This window comes from Molossus molossus, unplaced genomic scaffold (genome assembly GCF_014108415.1).
Source record: "Molossus molossus isolate mMolMol1 unplaced genomic scaffold, mMolMol1.p scaffold_m16_p_8, whole genome shotgun sequence".
Taxonomy (NCBI): Eukaryota; Metazoa; Chordata; class Mammalia; order Chiroptera; family Molossidae; genus Molossus; species Molossus molossus.
In genome coordinates this window covers 39,042,635-39,065,181 of record NW_023425402.1, presented here as the reverse complement: position 1 = coordinate 39,065,181, position 22,547 = coordinate 39,042,635, and the positions used below count along the sequence as shown (strand labels likewise).

The 22,547-nt window shown below is 40.2% G+C and overlaps 1 protein-coding gene across 2 annotated transcripts in view; it reads left to right on the top strand.

The window, feature by feature from the left end:
* Nucleotides 1-22,547, top strand: part of FILIP1 (filamin A interacting protein 1) — a 201,132-nt gene that overhangs the window by 164,948 nt on the left and 13,637 nt on the right. For both annotated transcript variants that reach the window (XM_036248428.1, XM_036248427.1), the window contains exon 5: nucleotides 16,637-19,442. In XM_036248428.1, the coding sequence (XP_036104321.1) occupies nucleotides 16,637-19,442 (2,806 nt within the window). The remainder of the gene's footprint in view (nucleotides 1-16,636; nucleotides 19,443-22,547) is intronic.

The following is a 22,547-nucleotide window of genomic DNA, read 5'->3' as shown; positions in this document are numbered from 1 at the left end:
ACAAATTGGTTCTTAGACTGATGAACCTCAACGGGTAGAAGAGAGGGAGGGTGGAAAGAGATAATCCAAAGAACTTCTATACATATATGCATAACCAATGAACATAAACAATAGTGTGGGGAAGGCAGGAGGGGGACCATATTGGGGAGGAAGGGGTCAATGGGGGGGGAAAAGAAGGGGTATCTTTAATACATTCAACAATAAAGATAAGTTTAAAAAGAAAAATAATATACAGAAATGTTCTGCCAATGAAAATTATTGTCATGATTGAGTTACTAGAGATTAGTTTTCTATACAAATTACAGTGATACCTCGGTTCTCGAACGCCTAGGTTTTCGACCAAATCGGTATTCGACCAGGAGATTCGAGAAACTTTTGTCTCGGAATCCGAACAAATATTTGGAACTCGAACTTCCGAGATGAGCCGAGTTGAGCCGAATGGCGTTCATTCGGCCCAGCGTGCCTTGCTTGCGTCATCAGTGTGAGTGCAGAGAGAGAGTCACGCTTTGTGGAGTCACGCTTTCCTATTGGTTTCATTGCTTCGGTTCTCGAACAATTCGGTTCTCGACCATCCTCCTGGAACGAATTATGTTCGAGAACCGAGGTATCACTGTATTAGATATAATTTCATATTTGGTCCTCTACTGGGAATTACCCACTTTTTTCCCTCCTGAATATTCCAATTCAACTTTCAGTATTTGTAATCTTTCTACTTTATCAACCATAAATTTTCTAGCTCTAAAGAACCTACAATGCAAAATGAAACAGTTAGAGAGCTAGGCTTCAATACTGTTGTCCTGGGATCCAAGGCAATGCCCTTACCTGCTTCCCAGCCTTAAAGTAGGGAGAGGTGAGACCCTTCATGTCTGGTCTGAGGGAGAGGAGGAACACCACTCTGCCTCCCCTTCTTCGGTTTCACATGTGTTCTTGTTTCCACTCTCCACCATAGTAATTCTTTTTCCTCAACTCTTCATTGACATACTCCCAATCACTACTGTCCGTGTTTCCTCTTTTCTTAGAGTTGTCCTATTATCCCAAGCTCCAACTCTGTTTTAGGAGAAACCATGATGCATATAAAGTTGTGTGTTGAGTGTAGAGAAGGGAAGTGATTCTGAGCCCTGAAATTTACATATTACATGAACTGTTCAGGGTTACAGCAAAAACTCACATGACTCAAATGGGGTCATTTGATGTTGTTATACATGTGTAGTTGGAGTGTCAGGAAGCTAATAAGGAACACTGCAGTTCCACAGAACCCTAGTAATTGGTGTTGGGGTGCATGTGAGCATGTGTACTTCTTACTACCCATTAACTTGGAAAGAGGGAGTAGTTACCAGAACTCTTGAGTAACTAGTCCTCTACAGGTGAGGGCTGCCTAACAGGGAGTATGGCCCTTAGTGAAGGAATGAAATAAAATATCCAGGACTCAGGAGGGAATTAATTCCCCATTCTCCAGTCTCCAATCAGTACTTACTGTTGACTAAATTAAACTGAAACCTAGAAGGAGCTTGTAACTACAATGCCTAGAGGTCAGCCTCTTGGAGTAGAGAGCAGAGCTGAGAATGGCGGAGAGAGGAACTGGAGAGGTAAATGAAAATGAAGTAGCCAAAGGATAATTATTAGAAGTGTAGAATTTTGAGTTATTAAATAATATAATATATAAATTAATATTGGTAATTTAGTAACTTTATTTATTTATTTTTTATTCTCACCTGAGGATATTTTTCTATTTATCTTCAGGTAGAGAGAGAGAGAGAGAAAGGAGGAGGGAGAGAAACATCGACATGAGAGGGACGCATCAACCGGTTGCCTCCCACACAACCCTGACCAGGGCCGGGAATGAACCGCAAACGAGGCATGTGCCCTTGGCTGGAATCAAACCTAGGACTCATTGGTCTGTGGGCCGACACTCTACTACTGAGCCAAACCAGCCGGGGTGGTAATTTAGTAACTTTAATGATCATTTTTTCTCTATAGCTGTATATAACGTTGATCTCATCAAGTGAGCTGATGTCCTTATTCCAAAACACTTCCTGCCAAAGCTTCAGAGTCCTAATTTGCTCCCCTCACAAGTTTATAATAGAAAATCACACTTATTTTTCAAGGATGAATAAAATTAAGATCTAAAATAAAACATTTCAAGAAGTCATAATTCTAGAGAAGACCTAGAAATTTATCTTGCCCATGCCGACTCGGCTGAGTTGAGTTATTAAAAAAGAGAGTTTTGCCCTGGCTGGTTTGGCTCAGCGGTTAGAGCGTCGACCTGTGGACCAGAGAGTCCTGGGTTTGGTTCCCGGTAAGGGCATGTACCTTGGTGGCAGTTTGTCCCTGGCCCTGTTTGGGGTCGTGTGGTTGGCAGCCACTTGATGTTTCTCTCTCACACTGATGTTTTTCTCTCTCTTCCTCCCTTTTTCCCTCCCACTCTATCTGAAGATAAATGAAAAAAAAAAAAAAAAAAAAAATGTCCTCAGGTGAGGATAAAAAAAAAAAAGAGAGAGAGAGAGTTTTTCCCTCTAATCTAGTCAGTGGAATCTTGAGGGAAAACTGGGCAATTGGTAGCCATCCTAACCATCTCCCTAAGATTCCACATGCTACTACTTAGATCACTTGGCTATATTGTGATGCTAATGGGCCAGTATGGTCAAGGCACTATCATTCACATAGTCACCCTTGTCAAAATGCAGGAAAAAAATCCTATATATTTTTTTCTACTTTAACTATCACATTCAATTGGTTGCCAAAACCAGAGAATTCTACATCTTAATTATACCTGTAATCTTCTTTTCTCATATTACAACTGTAATCTTCATTTAGTTTTGTTTTTTTTTTCTTGAAGAATTTCAATACTTTTACCATTGGTCTCCCTGCCTGTAGTCTTCCCCTTCTGCAAGCCATACAATCGCATTGTCAGCAGACATTTACCATTGTTCTTAAAGTCCTTCAAGAACTGTGTAACCCTCACAGTGGAGCTGGACTCCTTAGGATGACATCAAACTTCTTGATGGTCTGACCTCCACATTCCACTGGAGTCTCATTGCTTGACATTTTCCCTTCTTCTGACATTGACCGTGCTGTTCTGAATGAGGTTGTGCTTTCTTGTGTTTGCATGCTCTTTTTCTTTTATGTGGTGCAGCATTTCCCTCATTCTTTATTTGTATCACCTTTGCTTATTGTTCATGAACAAATATTGGGCGCCTACTGTGTGTTAGGCACTTTGTGAGGGTACTGGTGTTCAGTGATGGGCCCTGTTCTTATGGAGCTTTTGCACTGTGGAGAGGTATGGAGACAGACAATATCTAACTAAACAAATAAATGAACCTGATGATTTTAGATAATGAAAGTGCAGTGAGAGAAGGGAATAGAGTGATCTGACCGAGAGTGGCTGGGGAAACTATTTTCAATAAGCTGGTTGGCCAGTGCCTCCCTGGGGAGGAGACGTGAGCTGAACTCTGAGGATGAGAAGGAAGAGCCCACAGGACTGTGTATGGTTGTGCAGGTTGTAGTTTGCAGGAGCCCTTGCCCAATGAAAGAATAGGGACCAAAAGCCATCTCATTCCACATAGAAGCCAGGCATTCCAGCATGGGACTCTTAGGGTTGGTTTAGGCCAGTGACTCCGGCTTGTGAAAGAATTGATTTTGTCTTTCCCCATAGACTGGGAAAAAGCCAAGTACCACGTGGCATTGAGCAACCAAAGATTGGAAGGGGTCGTGTGTTGTAAGTCACACAGACGCCGAGGGTTGTTTGCCTTGAGGAGTTTCTGTTTGTTGGTTCTTCAGGAGACAGTCTGGCCAATGTGCCAGCTGGGTTCTTATCATCTCTTCTTTTTTTTTCAATTTTTATCAGTTTATTTTTTGTTACAGATGTTTTTCCTTTTTCCTCCCAGACCCCCTCCTCCCCATCCTGCACCCCATCCCCCTAGCATTGTTGCCTATGTCCACTGGTTATGCATATATGCATATAAGTGTTTTGGTTTATCTCATTTATCCCCCCTCCACCCCCTACCCTGAGGTTTGTCAGTCTGAATATCATTTCTTCTTTAACCTGTAAAATATGCTTGAGAAAAAGGAGTTTCACCTGAAAGGGTTGCAAAGGATTTGAAAGAGTCTAAAATGGCTGGGAAAAGGCCCACCCCTTATCTATTTTGCTAATTGTGAAACTGGACAAAGAATGGATCCAGGTGGCCTGTCACTATTTGAGCCAATTAAGCAGAGACAAGGTTGAATCAAATGGGTGTTGATTCCGGTATTGCCGGCAGTATGGGAGAGCAGCAGGTCCTCCTGTGACGTCTGCACGGCACTTCCTCCCTTGCCGGCTGCCTTTAAAGTGTAGAGAAACAATGACTACTTGAGAAGGGGCAGTTAGGCAAAAGGGAACCGAAATGGATGAAATGGTTACAGGCAAGGGGGGAGGAATGGGGACGGGGGCTGCAGGAGCTGATTGCCAGTGAGTCGCAGTCACAGGTCCAGTGTTCATCAGGTTGTTAATCTTTCATCAGGTTGTTCATCTTTCCACATGTCAGGTGGTCCCCCTTGTCCTCAGGTTAGGAGAATGGACAGCATTCCCCAGGTGAACTCCCAAGGCACACACCTCTCAGAGTGGGCTTTTCCTCAATCAGAACAGAGCACTCATGACCAACATTGTAAAGGATGATAAACATTTTTCTAACTATGGCTAGTGCCCCACTATAATTAGTTTTCTTTTCTAATATTTTCTATTAATTCTAATAGTCTTTCCTGCCCCTTTCAGTTGGGTAGGAAAGCAATTTGAGGTTGCCGACACCAACGGTCTCCGTGTTTAATTACTGGGTGCTTTTTATAAATTGTGGGGGAAAATCATAAGAAAAGAAAATTCCTGTCTTCTGTCCTTATAAGGACTAGTTCCCTAGAGAGAAGGGGGACCCTTATGTACTTTCCCCAAAGGGGCCATATGGGCTGCACTCCTGATAGGAGGGAATTAGCACCGGGAACAAAAGTTGCAAGTACTTTAGCAACTACTTTGTCCAATCACATCCCCATGCTTGGGTGTCCCTCAGTAGACTATATTTAAAGCAAAAATGGTGCTTTTTATATAATGTTGCGATTTTGTTCTTGTTGTTGTTCTGAGTACCTAATACACTGTCTGACAATGAGGGGACATTCAACCTGTTTCTGTTGAATTATTGAGTGAATGAATGTATCATGGTTATATTTCTGTATGAGCCAGGAGGCTTCATACTAGAGTGTGTGATCACAGAACTCCTCAAACAATGATTCTCAAATATGGGTCTCCTGATGGGCAGCAAGCTATCAGAAGGAAAAAAAAAAATTGTTACTATGGTTTTAGAAACAAATGACAAATAATTCCCTAGACTTTAATTTCTACTATGACTAAGAACTATTTACTAGTAATTTATGAAGTGATTTCTTTCTTTTTTTTATTTTTTTTATTTTATCCTCACCCGAGGACATTTTTTTTTGTTTGTTTTTTGTTCAGGTAGAGCAGGAGGGAGAGAGAGGAACAGAGAGAGAGAGAAACATCAATGTGAAAGGGACACATCAAGTGGCTGCCACCCGCACGACCAACCAGGGCCGGGGACAAACTGCAACCGAGGTACGCGCCCTTAGCGGGAACCGAACCCGGGTCTCTCGGGACCGCAGGCCGACGCTCTAACCGCTGAGCCAAACCGGCCAGGGCAGAAGTGATTTCTTTTTAAATATAGCAGTTGTAATTTTATATTAGCATGTTACTAGGTTTTCTTAAAGACTAAGTCAGTATTTTACAGTGGCATCTGGCTACTACCAGATGTTGGCAAACAGTGAGCACAGGCTCACCTGGCAGTAGGAAATCCCATAACTTTGAAGAAAAAGAATTTGTTCTCTACCATGAACTTTTCATGGTTTTCAGTTGCTGCCATTTGTGACTTTTAAAGGTAAATTAGTATTATTTAAACTTCATAATCAGTTGTTTGTTGTGAGTTGTTGGGTTAAGCCACCGAGGGTCCATAATGAATATCCTTGATTTATAATTTTCAACAACTGGACTTCAAGGCGCATCATTAGTGTGCCTATTCTAGAGCAGAATTATACCTAATCCCCTCAAAATCTGATGAAGAGTAAAATTTCATTTGTGATCATTTGCCTGTTGTGTGTGTGTGTATGCTGGTGCTATTTGAATTACTTGGGTAATAGTATCAAAGTAAATGTAACAAGATTGCTAGATTATTTTGAAATTTATAGGATATAGTTTTAGAATATAAAATCATGTGTTTAACTTTAGGCTCTTCTCTTACGAAGTAAAAGCAGTTCATAAATGCTGATGGCAAAAAGTTTCCTGATTTTATTTTTTTCTCTTTCAGTTTTTTATCAGCAAGTTCTTTTTTATTGTGAGAATAGGTAGATAGGCCTCTGTCCCACTCCACTGGACCACGGTCAAAATGTTTGAGACCAGATGCTATGTAATACTGCTCAAAAGTTTGCGTCCTCTTATGAAGGATCCAGCCTTTCTTTATATATAAAAAATGATCAGCATTCAGTGCTCAAGCTGGGACTAGGGTGAGGCAAATGAGGCTCTCGCCGTGGGCACAAAATTTAAGGGGAATGCCTAAAAACTCAGTAATCAAGATATACAGTATTTTAATGCATTATTTTTAAAAATAAAAATGAGTGCAATAATCTTATTATGGACAAAATATCCAAATTTCAAATGAGGACAGGGTCCGACTGCAGCTGCATGACCCAGCCTTACCCACTGCACCCTAATCCCAGCTCTGTGTAGTAGTTTAGGGACATTAGATTAATTCTGGATAATTATTATAATAGTCTCATCTTGGGGAATTGAGACGATTTGTGATAAAGTAACACTTCTTCCTGAATCATTTGGTGAAACCATGTCCTGTCATGTTACCAAGCTGCTTAGCTCTGCCCTGTGCTCTAGTTGGGAAAAAATGCATTGTGATTAAAGACTTCTAACTGCATGCAAGCTTGACTCTTTTCAGGTTCATTCATCTTTAATTACTATCATGCCTTTGCTAGTTTTTACCTGCCTTTTCTCTTGAAAGACAGAGAGGCATACATACAGGGAGAGCTGAAGAAGATTAAAAGAACGCAGTGAAAGAGAAAGGAAACAATGCGAAGGGAAATTAGCATGGCCTGGCTAGGAAACAAACCTAGGTGTCTTTCAAGATGACATCAGTGAGTGTTTTAAAATGAGATTCAGTGGATTAAGGTGGTGACAAGTGACAACATCTAAAGGAAGCAAAGAGAAAATTGCTGCTCTAGGGCTAATGCTGATAAATTTGGAGAAATGATTGAAGAAGTGGGCATGTGAAGAAAGTTGGGGTAAAGAACCTGTGAACCTGACCTGGTTTACTTTTCAAGAAGTGAGAATGGATGTGGGTGTGGCCCTGAGTCTTTAGGAGCTCTGATGGACAGCTGTTCCAGAGAAGGTGTTTTATCTCCGAGGTGGTAACCGGGATAAAGTTAAAGAAACCCTCGCTTGCTCTGTTTCCCAACAAAGCAAATTGTCCTTAGACTCTAAAAGGAAAGATAAATTAACAAATATCTGTGGAACAGAACAGTGTGAGGATGCTTTTTCTAAGATAAATTTGACAAAGCATGAAATGGACCCCACCGGGGAAGAAAAAGTAAGTCTCTCACTAGGTTAATTTATAAACATGGAAAGGAATGAAAGAATCACCCACAATCACAGACAAATCTGAGTCCCATGGCACTGTAAGGAAAGTAGAAACATGAGCAGACACCCAAACTGCTGAGACATGGGAGTAGGGCATGGGGTGGGAGAAGAAGCTAAAGATTGGGAAAGAGGGTAAAAAACTGTATAATGGAAAACTTCAAACATTTCCAAAAACAAGGAGAATAGTATAATGAACCCTTATATAATGAATTCATCACTTAGCTTTAATGATTAATCAATTGTGATAACTCTGGTTTCACCCAACCCCACTCCCCTGGATTATTTTGGTATAAATTCCATACATATAATTTTATTCATAAATATTTCAATATGTATTTCTAAAAGTTAAGAATTTAAAAAAATTACCAAAATCCTTTGTCACACTAAAAATTTCATCATAATTTTAACAATATAATTTTTCCAACTGTCTCACTTAAAAAAATATTTGAATTAGAATCCAAATAGATTACAGTTGATTGATATGTCTTCTAAATTTCTTTTAATTTATAGTTTTATCTCCTCCACTATTTTTTATTGCATTTTATTTACTTAAAAAACTTTTTTACAATGCTGTGTAATTCTCTACATTTTGTTATTTTTTCATTATGTCATCATAATGTTATTTAGCATGTTTCTTTCCCCTGTCTTTCTTATAACCTATTAAGTAGTTATAGCAGCTTGATCTGATTTGGGTTTAATTTCTTTGGTAAGATATGTCGTGGGTGGAGGTATGTAATATAAATACAGCGTCCAGCTATTTCTCTTTCGGGAGACATTGCTATATCCGTTCTTTCACTGGGGACTCAATATTTACATTTTTATTTATTAATAGTGGCATTCTATGATTATTTATAAACTGGACTATTTCTATCAAGAAAAACAAAGAGCTTTAAAGTTAAGAGGGAACATGCTAATCTCATAATATATATAATTTCAAATGTAGATAAAAGTTTAAAATGTTGATCCTGCCCTGTCTCTACTGTGTCTACTTTCCTGTTTCTCCTCCCTTTTACAATTAAGATCTCAAATAATTACTCTCAGATATTTGTCTCCATTTTCTCTCTCTCTTTTTTTTTTTAATCAGTGAAAGTTCTAATGTGTATTTTGTTTCCTAACTCCACCAAAACTGCTCACATGAAGTACTGATGATATCCATATCGACAAGTCTAATAGAAAAAAGTTTTTCTAATTTGAATTGAAGTGAAAACAGTGGACATTTTCCTGTTCTCTCTTCTGGTCTCGCCAGTGTTTGGCATCGTGGACACAGCCTGTTCCTTATGCTTCTCTCTGCTGTCTTGGCATCTGGGGAGGCACTATTGCCTGTCTCCCTGGGTGTCCCTGCTCAGGCTCTCTCATTGAGTTCTTTGTGTTTTCTCATCTCATATCTTTTTGTCCTCCTTTTTCTCCTTTATGTCTACACATCTCCTACTTATCTCCACCTTTCTTATGGCTTTAGATTGCACCAGTCCCTGGAGACTCTCCCTGGGTACTTCCTGAACTCCAGGCCTACCAATACGAATTTCACATGTAGGTTCTCAAGAGCCCCAAGTCATTGTACCTTTCCAGAATATCATGATTTTTCCCTCCAAGTGTGTTTCTCAGATATTACCCTCTAAGTGATAAACACTGACATTAAATTAATAACCCTGGCTCCACCCTCACTCCATCAATCACCAAACCCTATGACTTCTGTCTCCTGAAAATCACCATGTGTACCCCCTCCTCTCCTTGTTCAATGACATTTTAGTTCAGACTCCATTGCACACTCAACTCCTGCTTTTGTGGCTTCCTAACGGATACCTAGTTCCTGGATACATTCCTCCATTCTCTGCACATCTATTAAATGTTCTCATATTCTGAACCCTAAGTTCAGATCATCCTGTTAGCCCATGGTTCGCTTTGTTAGGCGTGTCCTTCCTTTCTAGCCTCATTTCCCCCTGCTGTCCCCACAGGCACCCTTCATTTCAGTTGACCCACCTTCTGTGCCTTGAAAATGAAATGTCTCTTATTTTCCAGTTTTGTGCTTTTACTTGCTGTTTTCAGTAGACTACTACTTTAGGCTTTGCGGGTCACATCCGGTATTTGTCGAATATTCTTCTTTGTTATGTTTTACAACCCTTTAAAATGTAACAATCATTCTTAGGTCGAGGGCTGTACAAATACTGGCCTTGACCTAGATTTGGCCGCAGACAATGGTTTGCTAACCTGTGGTCTGGAGGGCCCTTTTCTTCCCTTCCCCACTTGCCCATCCATCTCCTACTTAGCTTTTAAGACTCAGGAAGAGTTCACCTCCTCCTAGAAGCCCCTCTAACTCCCATCCCCTGGTAAGACTTAGCTGCCCTTCTTATTTGCTCCCTCTGCATATCTATAATTGCCCTCTTGTTTAGTGAACAAATGCCTTATGGGCAAGAGCTGGTCTCTCTTTTTTTTTCTTTATATGCCTTGCGTCATGCCCAGCACAAAGCAAATGTGCAGTAAATGACTTAAATGACCAATCAGGAGGAGGTGCACTACTTGGTATTGCCAGCCATATTGACTGCGGGAACATCCTGAGTGCAGTCTAGGGGCTAGTCACCGGCCGAGCACTCTACAGGTTTCATTCCCTTTAGTCTTCACAACAGCCCCATGAAGGAGGTCCTTTCATTTTCTCCATTTTATAGATGAGAAAGCTGAGGAACAAAGAAATTAAGGAACTTATCCAAGTGCATTTGAATTTCCATAAGATTTTGGAGAAGGCCTTTTGACATAGTCTTGAACAAATATGTAACAAGCTCACCATGGACTATGTCCTGGGTGCTAAAGCCATAGCAGTGAATAAAATACACAAAAATCCTTTCCAGGTCCTTATATTTTAGAGAAGAGACACAATCAATTTTAAAAAATAAGTAAAATATATAGTGTATTAGATGGTAATAAGTGCTACGAAGAAAAAGTAAGCAAGAGAGGGAAATAGGAAGTTTTACCATGAAATGCAAAAGATAAAACAAGGTGAGCGAGGAAGCCTCCTCCCTCCAGAAGGTGATATTTGTATGAAGATCTAAAGGAACGAAGGGAGTGATCTATGAGAATATCTAAAAGATGATAGTAAGAAATGAAGTCAGAGAGGTAAGGGGGAAAGGGAGAAAATATAGGGCTTTTTAGGTCATTGTGGTGATTTGGCTTCACTCAGTTTCAAATGGGAAGCTATTGGAGGGATTGGACAGAAGAGGTGAAGAATCTGATTTACTCCTTTCCTTAAAGATTACTCTGGCTTCTGGGCAAACAATAGATTGAGTATGAGCAAGAGTGGAAGCTGAGAGTCAGATTAGATTGCTATAAAAATAATCCAGATAAGAGATGATGATAGTTTGGCCCAATGGAGGAGGTGAGAAGTAATTGGATTTGAAATCTATATTTAGTTTATTTAAACATTTTATTTATTTGTAATTTTTTCCCATCACCATTTATCCCCCCGTACCCTCTTCCACCTCCATAAATCCCACCACCACAATCACCACAACGTTGTCTATGTCAATAATTTCTCTTTTTTAAAATTTTTTTACTCAATCCCTCCAGCTGCCCCACCCCTAAGTCCCCCTCCCGACAGTTGTCAGCCTGCTCTCTATCTATATCTGTCTCTGTTTTGCTTGTTTGTTCATTTGATTCCACATATGAGTGAAATCATATGGCACTTGCCTTTTCCTGGCTTGAAGGTAGAGTTGACATGATTTGCTGAAGACTTGAATGTGGGGATGTGAGAGAAAAAGAGAGCTCGAGTATGACTCTAGATTTTGGGCCCCAGTATCTGGAAGAATTTGGTTGTAGCTGATTGACGTGAGGATGATGTGATTGGAACAGGCTTGCAGGGGCGAACTGGGAGCTCAGAAGAGATCAGGAAGAACAGCCCAGTGGGTTCATAGCTAATTGAATGACAATGTCCATGCTACTGAATGGGTTAATGGCAGCAGGAGGGAGATCTTAAGAGTATTTGAAGGGCTCTGTGTCCTGACCTGCCTTTTGATTAGTGGTTGGGGTCATTTTGCCATTGAGACAATGCTTGACATAAGTTGATATATTGGGTGACAAGACCGAGTCTGAAGAGGATCTTGACAATTCCAGAAGGATAGACTGAATCAAGCAAGATAAAGTTAACCTACATAAACACACAGTCTTACAAATTTGAACTGTTCTAGCAATATCTATTTGAGGAATAGTATTGTTGTTATAAGTGTATTGTTTGTGGTCAACAGATCTGGTCCAAAATCCCAGCCTTCTCCTTCTTTGGTCCTATTCCCTTGATTCAGTCAAATAACTTACTTATTTATAAAATGGCACAGTAAAATACCTTGCTCGAAAAGCTGTTATGAAAATGAAATGAGTAATAAAATACCTAAAATACTGCCTGGGATGTAATAATAGATAGTTGGTAAATAAGATGTTTTATTATCAAAGACCTTTCTTTTTAGCTTTTTTTTTTTTTTTTAATTAGGTATTAGCAAATACTGGAGTTTGGGGTGGGCTTTTAGGAGCGTCTTGAAATAATATTAGGACTGGAGGTTTTCTAATACCTGAAACATTATTTCCCAGAAAAAATTTTCTTGTGAATCTCTCCTACCTGCAAATGTTAGCCCTCTTCTCTTTACCTTTCTGACTTCTGCTTTCACTTCTTTCTGCCATAAGATTAATAAGTTAATTTATAGTTTTATCATATTTTAAGTCGCTCTCTTATGTTTACAATTTTTCTCTCTTTATCTGACATCTTGGAGTACTTTCCAGGGCTTTTTATATTACTTTTATTACTATATTTTTTATTGAGATATAATTTACATATGATAACATTCACCAATTTTAAATATACAATTTGATGAGTCTTGACAAATGTATACACCATAAACAATCAAAACATTCATGTCTACACTTTTAAAGTCTTCTAGGTGAAAACAATTGAATTTCTTGACATGTTTATAAATGAAAAACTTGCAAGTTAAAACATAATTTTATTTAGGTTGAAAAGAGAAATGAGGGATACATTTAATAGTTATTAAGAAAGACAAGAAAATGATAAAAAATCTATTAGATTATCCATTTGTCTTCCTTTTGTCCTCTAAATAAGATAAAATGCTTGCAGAAAATGAAGAACTTGCCAAAAAGAAATTTGATTTCAGGATACTTAAGGCTCTTCCTATAACTGCAGATGAGAATCAGGGGCTACTAATTAATCTTCTTAGTCTTGGTCTTCGGGATTCCTTTTGATGTCGATACGTTTAGAATCAGCCCATGGTTGCAGGATGGCAAGATGGGCAGAGAGGGGGGTGCGGAGGAGGGGTAAGACACAAGCAACACCAAAACCCTTTTGTTCTGCTCCTTAAATAGCATAATCACATGGAGATGGTGCCCAGCAATGCAAAATAATTGTTCAATACACAAAACTGTGATTGTTAGGATGGGAATCTATAAAAAGATCTAACTTAATCAGGTTGGTCAGGGAAGGCTTCCTGGGACAAGTGACAATTAAATGAGACTTGAAGGATAAAAAAGCAGCCAGGTATGTTTTAGTGTGTGTGTCAAAGTGAAAGGAGAAACAGGGAGGAAATACTAAGCAGAGGACATGGCATGTGCAAGGAATGTCAGCTGATTAGATAATGGAAGAGCTTGACTTGAGATGAACCCGCGAAGGTAGTCAGGAATCAATCCGTGCTGGGCCATGTTCTCAAAGAAACAGGAAGCCACAGAAAGCCAGGGAGTGACATGACCATATTTGCATTTGGGTGAGATAATAATAATAAAGCTAAAACTACACTTACACTAACACAGCTGGTGTTACTGTGCTTTTTATATAATAACTGATATGTACTTCGCACTAACCCTATGAATGAGATACTATTTGGGTGCCCAATTTATCAGTGAGGAAACTGAGGTATACCGTCCACAGCCAACAAGTGGCAATGCTGAGATTGTTAGGAGAGCATTCAGGAGGCTGTTGTAGAATTATCAGCAAAAGATGCTCAGGGCTTGGGCTGGAGTAATGCAATGGAGAGGCATTAGGATAATAGGTTAAAATATATGTGGGCTGTATAATTTATAGAATTTATCTTCAAAGCACTACATTTCTAATTGCTTAGTGTACTTTTTAATTTCTTAATTGCATTATGGTAATAACACTTAACATGAGCTCTACCCTCTTAACATTTTAGCGTACAATACAGTATTGTTAACTATTGCCTGGTATATTTTTCAACTTGACTGTTTTGCTTTTGCCTCAGTTTTCTACTAATACGAATACTCATTCTCATCTGTTTTTCATGTTCCTATTAGAAGTATTACTATTTGCAATAATTCAGACCCAAAGCATTGAAGTAATCTTTTTCTCTCTTCCTTCCTCCTAGTGAGTAAGCAGTCACAAAGTCCATGCCAAGTTACCTTTTGCAAAGTTTTCGCAATTCATCCCATCCTTCCCACGCTGAATGCCCTGCCTGTCGAAATTTGAATGTAGATCTATCTACGTAGAACACCAATGGCAGGCTGTCCCAATGGAGCCATCCCAATTTACTGTGGTCCTGGATCTAACCCTCAGCTACACCAACAGGGAAACTGGATTTGGGGAAGATGCAGAGAAAGGACCATGTGTTGCTCAGTTTACTATAATTAAGAGATGGGAGTGGCTTTAGATGTGATAGAACAAGGAAGGAGAGATAGCTTCATGGGATTAGAGAAGGAGAAATAATCACACCTAGGACCTGAAAAATATGGTTTTCTGGAAGTCAAATTCCTTCCACAGTCGACAGCCTTCTACTTTGCTCTGGCTAGAACACCACGGCTCCAGGTTTTACTATCAAAGACAGGATAATGATAGAACATCTCTTGTGGATTAAACACAGAAAGTATTAGACAGACTTTTCAGATGACAGGAAGAGCATACTCTGGTTCTTACATCTGTTTTCATGACACTTTATACATCCATGTCTATGTGCCAGTCACCTCACTCCTGCTCCCTCAGTCTTCAGGATGATCCTGTGAGGGAGGTGTACTGTCCCTCACTCCTTCTTTTATAGCTGGGGAAATTGAGGGTTGGAGAGTTTCGGTGACTGGCCAGACGTTAGGCAGTTGGAAAATGGCAGAGCCAGAACTGAGATTCAGCTATGGTTAGCCACTGCAGCCCAGTGCTTCTAACAGCAGAGAGGCACAGGATACTCAAACAAATATCTTGACAAGTTTTAACATTTAATTTTAGAGTTGAAAGCATTGATGTTTTCAGTGAATTCATCTCTGACAATCTGGTTAAGGTCAAGGAATTTGAAAACATCCCCTGAAGTCTCTCCTGCTCTGTAGTTCTGTGACATTATATCAGTTATCTTGACTCCAAATAAAAAGATAAGATGATCAACAAAATCCCCTTTCATTCATGTAAGAACCACATTTATTGAAACCATTACAGTATTGCTCATGCAAGTCCATAGGATTTAAAAGCAATCTTTTTCTCCTAGTTTAGGAATGAAGTCATAAAAGGCTTTAAGTTATGTATTTAGTTAATAGATGTTTAAACACAGGATATAGTTTATGAAAATAAATTCCATTAAAAATCTTAATGACATCACCAGAACTATTTCTATAGTAATTCTCTGACATTGGCTTTGATCATGTGTATGTCCAATCATTTGCAACACCATGCAATGTGAGACTATTAATTTCTATTTATTTGGCTAACAGCTGATTAGCTGTTAGTCATAAAGATGATATAAGTCATTCAGAATAAATAAGGTGCAAAGTATATTTGAAAAATGTACTTAAACAAGTACATGTTAGTAATTGTTTATAACTTGCAAACATAAATTATTAAAATGCATTCTTACACTCATGATGAATATGATTTTTATTTTAACTTTTTTTATGGATAGTTGAAAATAACTATTAAAAATTGGTGCAAGTTAACTGATGAACACAAGGATGGTAAATAGGTACTCTGGTATATTTCTATTTCTGGTTTTCGAAGGTACACATAAACACAACAGTGAAAACGCATGTCACACATATGAAACAATAATTCCTATGGCTGCCACAATTTATATTAATAGTAATTCATATTTCTTACCTAACCTAGTTCTCTATGTTACAAAATTGCTTAAATCAGAAAACTGAGAAAAAATTCCTGTGCAGTTCTGGTGTCAACTCGGATCAGTTCACACAGACCAGCTTTCGGTGGGCAAGCTCATCCTGCTCTGTCCCTCTCAGGCAAGAGTCGCATACGAAATAAGAAAACCAAAGTTTCTTTTCTGGGCCTTCTCTTTCATTTAAAGTAAATCTCTTAATAGTCTGAACAATAAATATAAAGTTAAAAAATAAAGTAAATTTCTTCTTTGAAGTCATATGATGCAGAGGCGAGGAGCCAGGATCCCAGAACCCCACTGCCTGAGTCTGAACCCCAGCTCTGCCACTCACTGACTGTGTGACCTCTGGCAGGTGCCATGTCTCATTTTCCTCATGGGGATGATACTAATAGTACGTGGCTCATAGGATAAAATAATTTCTAGTGCCTAGAATGCAGTAAGCATTATATAAACAATTATTATTATTGCACAGCCTAAGTGTTATGCAATGATCATGTTACTGAAGAAAATATATATGCGGGAAGATACTTATAAGTGTTTGGCTTACAGAAATTTTAGAAGCTGAACAATCCTGTGTAACCAACACATAAATTATGAAATAGAAACTGGCATCTCTTCATGCCCACTTCTAGGCACTACCCCTCTCTTAGGGCAACTAATATCCTGACTTCTGATTAGTTTTGTTAGTGGCTATTTGTTAAACTTGATATTGCAGCAATTGAGAAGGGACTTACTGTAATATTTTATCTTTTAGTTACTATCTATGACAAACCTACTTGCTGATTCATCTTTTAATATTTATAATAATAAACATACAAAAATAGAATGCACAATGTATAATATAATAAAATATAATATTTTAATGAATTTTGTTTTACAGATTGAAAAAGCTCCTTGAACAAGAGAAGGCTTACCAAGCCCGTAAAGAAAAGGAAAATGCCAAGAGGCTCAATAAACTAAGAGATGAGCTTGTAAAACTAAAGTCTTTTGCACTCATGCTGGTGGATGAAAGACAAATGCACATCGAGCAGCTTGGCCTGCAAAGCCAGAAAGTGCAGGACCTTACTCAGAAACTGAGGGAAGAGGAAGAGAAGCTCAAGGCCATTACTTCCAAATCCAAAGAAGACCGACAGAAACTGCTGAAGTTGGAAGTGGATTTTGAGCACAAGGCTTCGAGGTTTTCCCAGGAGCATGAAGAGATGAATGCGAAGTTGGCTAATCAAGAGTCTCACAACAGGCAGCTTAGACTCAAGCTGGTTGGCTTAACTCAAAGGATTGAGGAGCTAGAAGAGACTAACAAAAATCTTCAGAAGGCTGAGGAAGAACTTCAGGAATTAAGAGATAAAATTGCCAAGGGGGAATGTGGCAACTCCAGCCTCATGGCCGAAGTGGAAAATCTCCGGAAGCGCGTGCTGGAGATGGAGGGTAAAGATGAGGAAATCACCAAAACGGAGTCCCAGTGCAGGGAATTGAGGAAGAAGTTGCAAGAGGAAGAACACCATAGCAGGGAGCTCAAACTTGAAGTTGAGAAGTTACAGAAGAGAATGTCCGAACTGGAAAAATTGGAAGAAGCATTTAGCAAGAGTAAATCTGAATGCACCCAGCTGCATTTAAATCTGGAGAAAGAAAAGAACTTAACCAAAGACCTGCTAAATGAATTGGAGGTGGTCAAGAGTCGAGTTAAAGAACTGGAATGTTCCGAAAGCAGGTTGGAAAAGGCTGAATTAAGCCTAAAAGATGATCTTACAAAGTTGAAGTCATTCACTGTGATGCTGGTAGATGAAAGGAAAAATATGATGGAAAAAATAAAGCAAGAAGAGAGAAAAGTGGACGGACTCAATAAAAATTTTAAGGTGGAACAAGGAAAGGTTATGGATGTAACTGAAAAACTAATTGAAGAAAGTAAGAAGCTTTTAAAACTGAAATCTGAAATGGAGGAAAAAGTATACAATTTGACAAAAGAAAGGGACGAGTTAATAGGCAAACTGAAAAGTGAAGAGGAAAAATCATCGGAATTAAGCTGCAGTGTTGACTTATTAAAGAAGAGACTTGATGGGATCGAAGAAGTGGAAAGAGAAATAACAAGAGGAAGGTCTCGGAAAGGACCTGAGCTCACCTGCCCAGAAGACAACAAGATTAAGGAACTAACACTTGAAATTGAGAGACTGAAGAAACGTCTCCAACAACTGGAGGTGGTGGAAGGGGATTTGATGAAGACAGAGGATGAGTATGATCAACTGGAGCAGAAATTCAGAACTGAGCAGGATAAGGCTAATTTCCTCTCTCAGCAACTGGAGGAGATAAAGCACCAAATTGCCAAGAATAAAGCGATAGAGAAAGGAGAGGCTGTGAGCCAGGAAGCTGAGCTCAGACACAGATTTCGGTTGGAAGAGGCTAAAAGTCGAGACTTGAAAGCTGAAGTACAAGCTCTTAAAGAGAAGATTCATGAATTAATGAACAAAGAAGATCAGCTTTCTCAGCTCCAAGTGGATTATTCTGTCCTTCAGCAAAGATTTATGGAAGAAGAAAATAAGAACAAAAACATGGGCCAGGAGGTCCTCAGTCTGACGAAAGAGCTGGAGCTTTCCAAGCGTTACAGCCGAGTTCTGAGACCCAGTATGAACGGGAGAAGAATGGTAGACATCCCGGTGACCTCGACGGGAGTGCAGACGGACGCCGTCAGCAGCGAGGCAGCGGAGGAAGAAACACCGGCAGTATTTATACGGAAATCCTTTCAGGAAGAAAATCACATCATGAGCAACCTTCGACAGGTGGGACTGAAAAAACCAATGGAACGATCCTCTGTTCTAGACAGGTACCCGCCAGCAGCAAATGAGCTCACTATGAGAAAGTCGTGGATTCCCTGGATGAGAAAAAGGGAAAACGGGCCCTCAGTCACTCCAGAGAAAGGGCCTCGAACAAATTCCAGTCCAGGGCACCCAGGGGAGCTGGTTCTGTCACCAAAGCAGGGCCAACCCCTGCATATTCGCGTGACACCGGACCACGAGAATAGTACTGCGACTTTGGAGATAACGAGCCCCACATCGGAAGAATTTTTTTCTAGTACCACGGTCATTCCTACGTTAGGGAATCAGAAACCAAGGATAACCATTATTCCATCACCGAATGTGATGTCTCAAAAATCAAAGAGTGGAGATGGTACTCTGGGGCCAGAACGAGCCATGTCCCCAGTCACAATTACCACCTATTCCAGAGAGAAAGCCCCAGACGGTGGGAGGGGTGCCTTTGCGGACAGGCCTACATCCCCCATTCAGATCATGACAGTGTCCACCTCAGCTGCCCCAGCTGACATTGCAGTCTCTCCCGACCCCCCGGAAATGCCCGTGGGAAGGACTGTCCTCAAAGTCACCCCAGAGAAGCAGACTGTCCCAACTCCAATGCGGAAATACAACTCTAATGCCAATATCATAACCACAGAAGACAATAAGATTCACATTCATTTAGGTTCTCAGTTTAAACGGTCCCCTGGGACTTCAGCAGAAGGAGCAAGTCCAGTTATTACTGTCCGCCCTGTCAACGTGACGGCGGAAAAGGAGGTCTCCACGGGCACTGTCCTCCGCTCTCCCAGGAACCATCTCTCCTCCCGACCTGGCGCAAACAAAGTGACCAGCACTATCACCATAACACCAGTCACAACCTCATCCACGCGCGGAACCCAGTCAGTGGTGAGTAGAAGAGGCTCCAACGTGCAGGCCGAGGGAGGGAGGAAGAAGTGAGGAGCAAGAATAACCCAACGCCCAAAATAAAACCAAAGCAAATGCCTCTCGATCCATCCCCCTGAACCCACAGGCAGATGTTTCCTTGAGGGCTAGCTACACCGGGAAATGAAAATAGGAAACCGCCTGCCCGGGCCAGGTGGCTCAGTTGGTTGGAGCATTGTCTGCTACACCAAAAAAAAAAAGGCCTAATGTTTTAGTAATTGAGCTAATTATTATTACTATTTTTGTTAATCCTCACCCAAGGATATTTTTTCCATTGATTATTTTCTAGAGAGAGTGGAAGGGAGTGGGGGAAGAGAGAAAGAGAAAGAAGGAGAGTGAGAGAGAGAGAGAGAGAGAGAAAGAGAAACATCGATATGAGAGAGACACATTGATTGGTTGTCTTCTGCACATGTCTCAGCTTGGCAGGGAATCAAATACAAAACCCCGGTACATGTCCTTGACTGGGAATCGAACCTGCAATTCGATGCACGGCCTGATATTCTAACCACTAAGCCACACTGGCCAGGGTTAGCTAACTATTTTTAATCTTCACCCTAGGTTATGTTTTATTGAATTTAGAGAGAAAGTGGAAGAGAGAGAAACATCGATGTGAGAAACATTGAATCGTTTCCTCCCGGCATGCACCTGACTGGGGATCAAACTCACAACTTAGGTATGTGCCTGCCTGGAAACTGAACCTGCCACCTTCTGGTGCATGGGAGGATGCTCCAACCAACTGAGACTCCGGGCCAGAGCATGAGCTAATTTTGAGGATAAAAAATTTTTCATCTACAGTATGGAGACCCCTCGAAAATACTTGCAAAGATGGCCTCTTTGTAATATCAGCATGTAGTGATAATGTTTAAATTTTGATTTTCATGTTTAAAGTGGAGATTGGGGGAAATGGTCACTACGCAAGAAAAATCAAAACTGTTCCCGGGTTATATTTCTATAAGCTATAACATTCAATATGTGACTATGTATGACCACAGTCATACTTTCTTCCAAAATATTAACTTAACAGATTTTAATATTAAAAACTTTTCTCAAAGTTAAAAAAAAAAAGTGAGTTTTATATGTCTACATAGTATATTGTATTAATAGTATCTTACAGAGAGCAGGTGCTCAATAAATGTTATTTAATAACCAGCTGGAAGGCTAAATGAATGATAATAAAAAGGGGTGTCCAAAGTATAAGAGCCAGAACTTAAAAATAAATTGTATTTTTCAAAATGCTTCCAGTGATTGTCATCATTTATTGGGGACAAATTGGCAAATAAAATTATAGGAATCAGGTACTGATTAGGTATTAATTTAAACAGACTAGAAATTATGATTCCTAGACTCTGAACAAATTCTGTAGCATATATTGGAAACTCTTAAGAAATGTTATTTATTTAAGAATAGAAACTGTGGTTTATTTTCCCATATCTTCAATATAATATACTTTTAATTCTCTATGTATAAACATGGACCCAAGACCTACTTTAAGAGGTGAATTAGTAATTGCTTTGGCAGTAAAGCTTTTCATTATTGACTCTACAGGAGCCGAATAGCATTCAGAATTGCTCAGTCTTCTCAAATGGTTCAATATTGCTTTTTAGGCGATACAGAGTACACCTTGAATTTATACTAAAAGACAGTGGAGGTGTCAGGTGTTATAACTGACAGCAGGTTTCTCTGCTAGAGCATCTTATTCCCATTTTAAAGGTCAGATCAAAGTAGCCTTACCTTCTGTAGCAACACTTATGATTAAACCCCATACACAAATGGGGTTTCAAAACAGCTAAGATTTCTAAAGCCTAAAAAATGGCCCACCTACTTCAGGTATGTCCAATCCCATTAAATTAAGGACAACAACAAGTTTGTGACACCCCTCTTGGAAATCAAATAGTGAGGCTCATTTATTTGTGCATTTATTCATTGAAGTATTGAATTTATTGAGTATTAGCTACATGTTAGCCACTGGATTAGGTGCTGACTGCAAAGAATTCTTTAGAAGTTCTCAGCTTAGTGGGAGAGTCAGGATGGGAACCTACCTAGTAGTTCTATGATAGGAGTACCTACTTAGGAACCACCAGAGAAGGCTTCACAGAGGAGGAGGTCTTCACAGATAAGGAGAGATTTTCAAGAAGGGAAGTATGCAGAGAGAACAGCGTGTGCAAAGTATGGCAATGTGCAGGGGCCTAGCTGTCTGGGGGAGGGGAGCATTCCCACCGCGCCGCAGCGGCGGGGCGTGGCGATGACACCGAGAGCAGAACACCGAGAGGCAAACCGGGGGGCAGGCAGTGAAAGAGGCGCATGTCTTATTAGGAAATTGGCATTTAATCTCATGCAGTAGACAGGGAATTAAAAGGCTAAGAGTGACGTTAAAAAATTACATTATTTATGTTTTAGAAAGATTTGTGTGTAAAACAGTTTAAAGGATCACCTGGAGGGGACCGAGGCGGAGGACAGACGCCGATGCAGTTCTCTGGGCTAGAGATGGTGTGGGCTTGAGCTGTGGCAGGGAACGTGAGGACAGTGAGACTGAAGAGAGAGCGGAAGGTTTCACGACAAACTGAGCATGGAGGTGGCCGTGAGGTTTCTCGCTTGGGTGTGTGGGTGGACAGGATGAGAAACATAGGGGCCTACTGTTTGGGGGAGAAGATAAGCAGTGTTTGGGGCCTGTTATATCTGAGGTGCTTGAGGGACACTGGAAATGTGTAGCAAGGAGTTAGGAACAGGGACCTGTGTCTAAGGAGAGCATTGAAGGCTTGAGGCCTGGAACTCGGCAACACATGGGTGGTAACCGAGGTGATTCTCAGCATGAGAGCAAAAGTTACGAGAGGGTAAGCATGGAAAGTGGTGATGCCCACATTTTGCGGGCTGGTAACCTAGAACAAGGAGCCAGCAGCAAGAGAGGAAAAGCAGTCGTCAGAGACAGGATGTGATGGTGAGACGGAAGGAAGAAATTACAGGGAGAGAGTTTTAGGGGCACTTCGAGAGAGAGGTGGGGTCATCAGTGACAATAAAAAATGAGAAGAGTCCGAGTCCGTAGGCGGTAAAGGAGAGCTGGCTGCGTAAAGA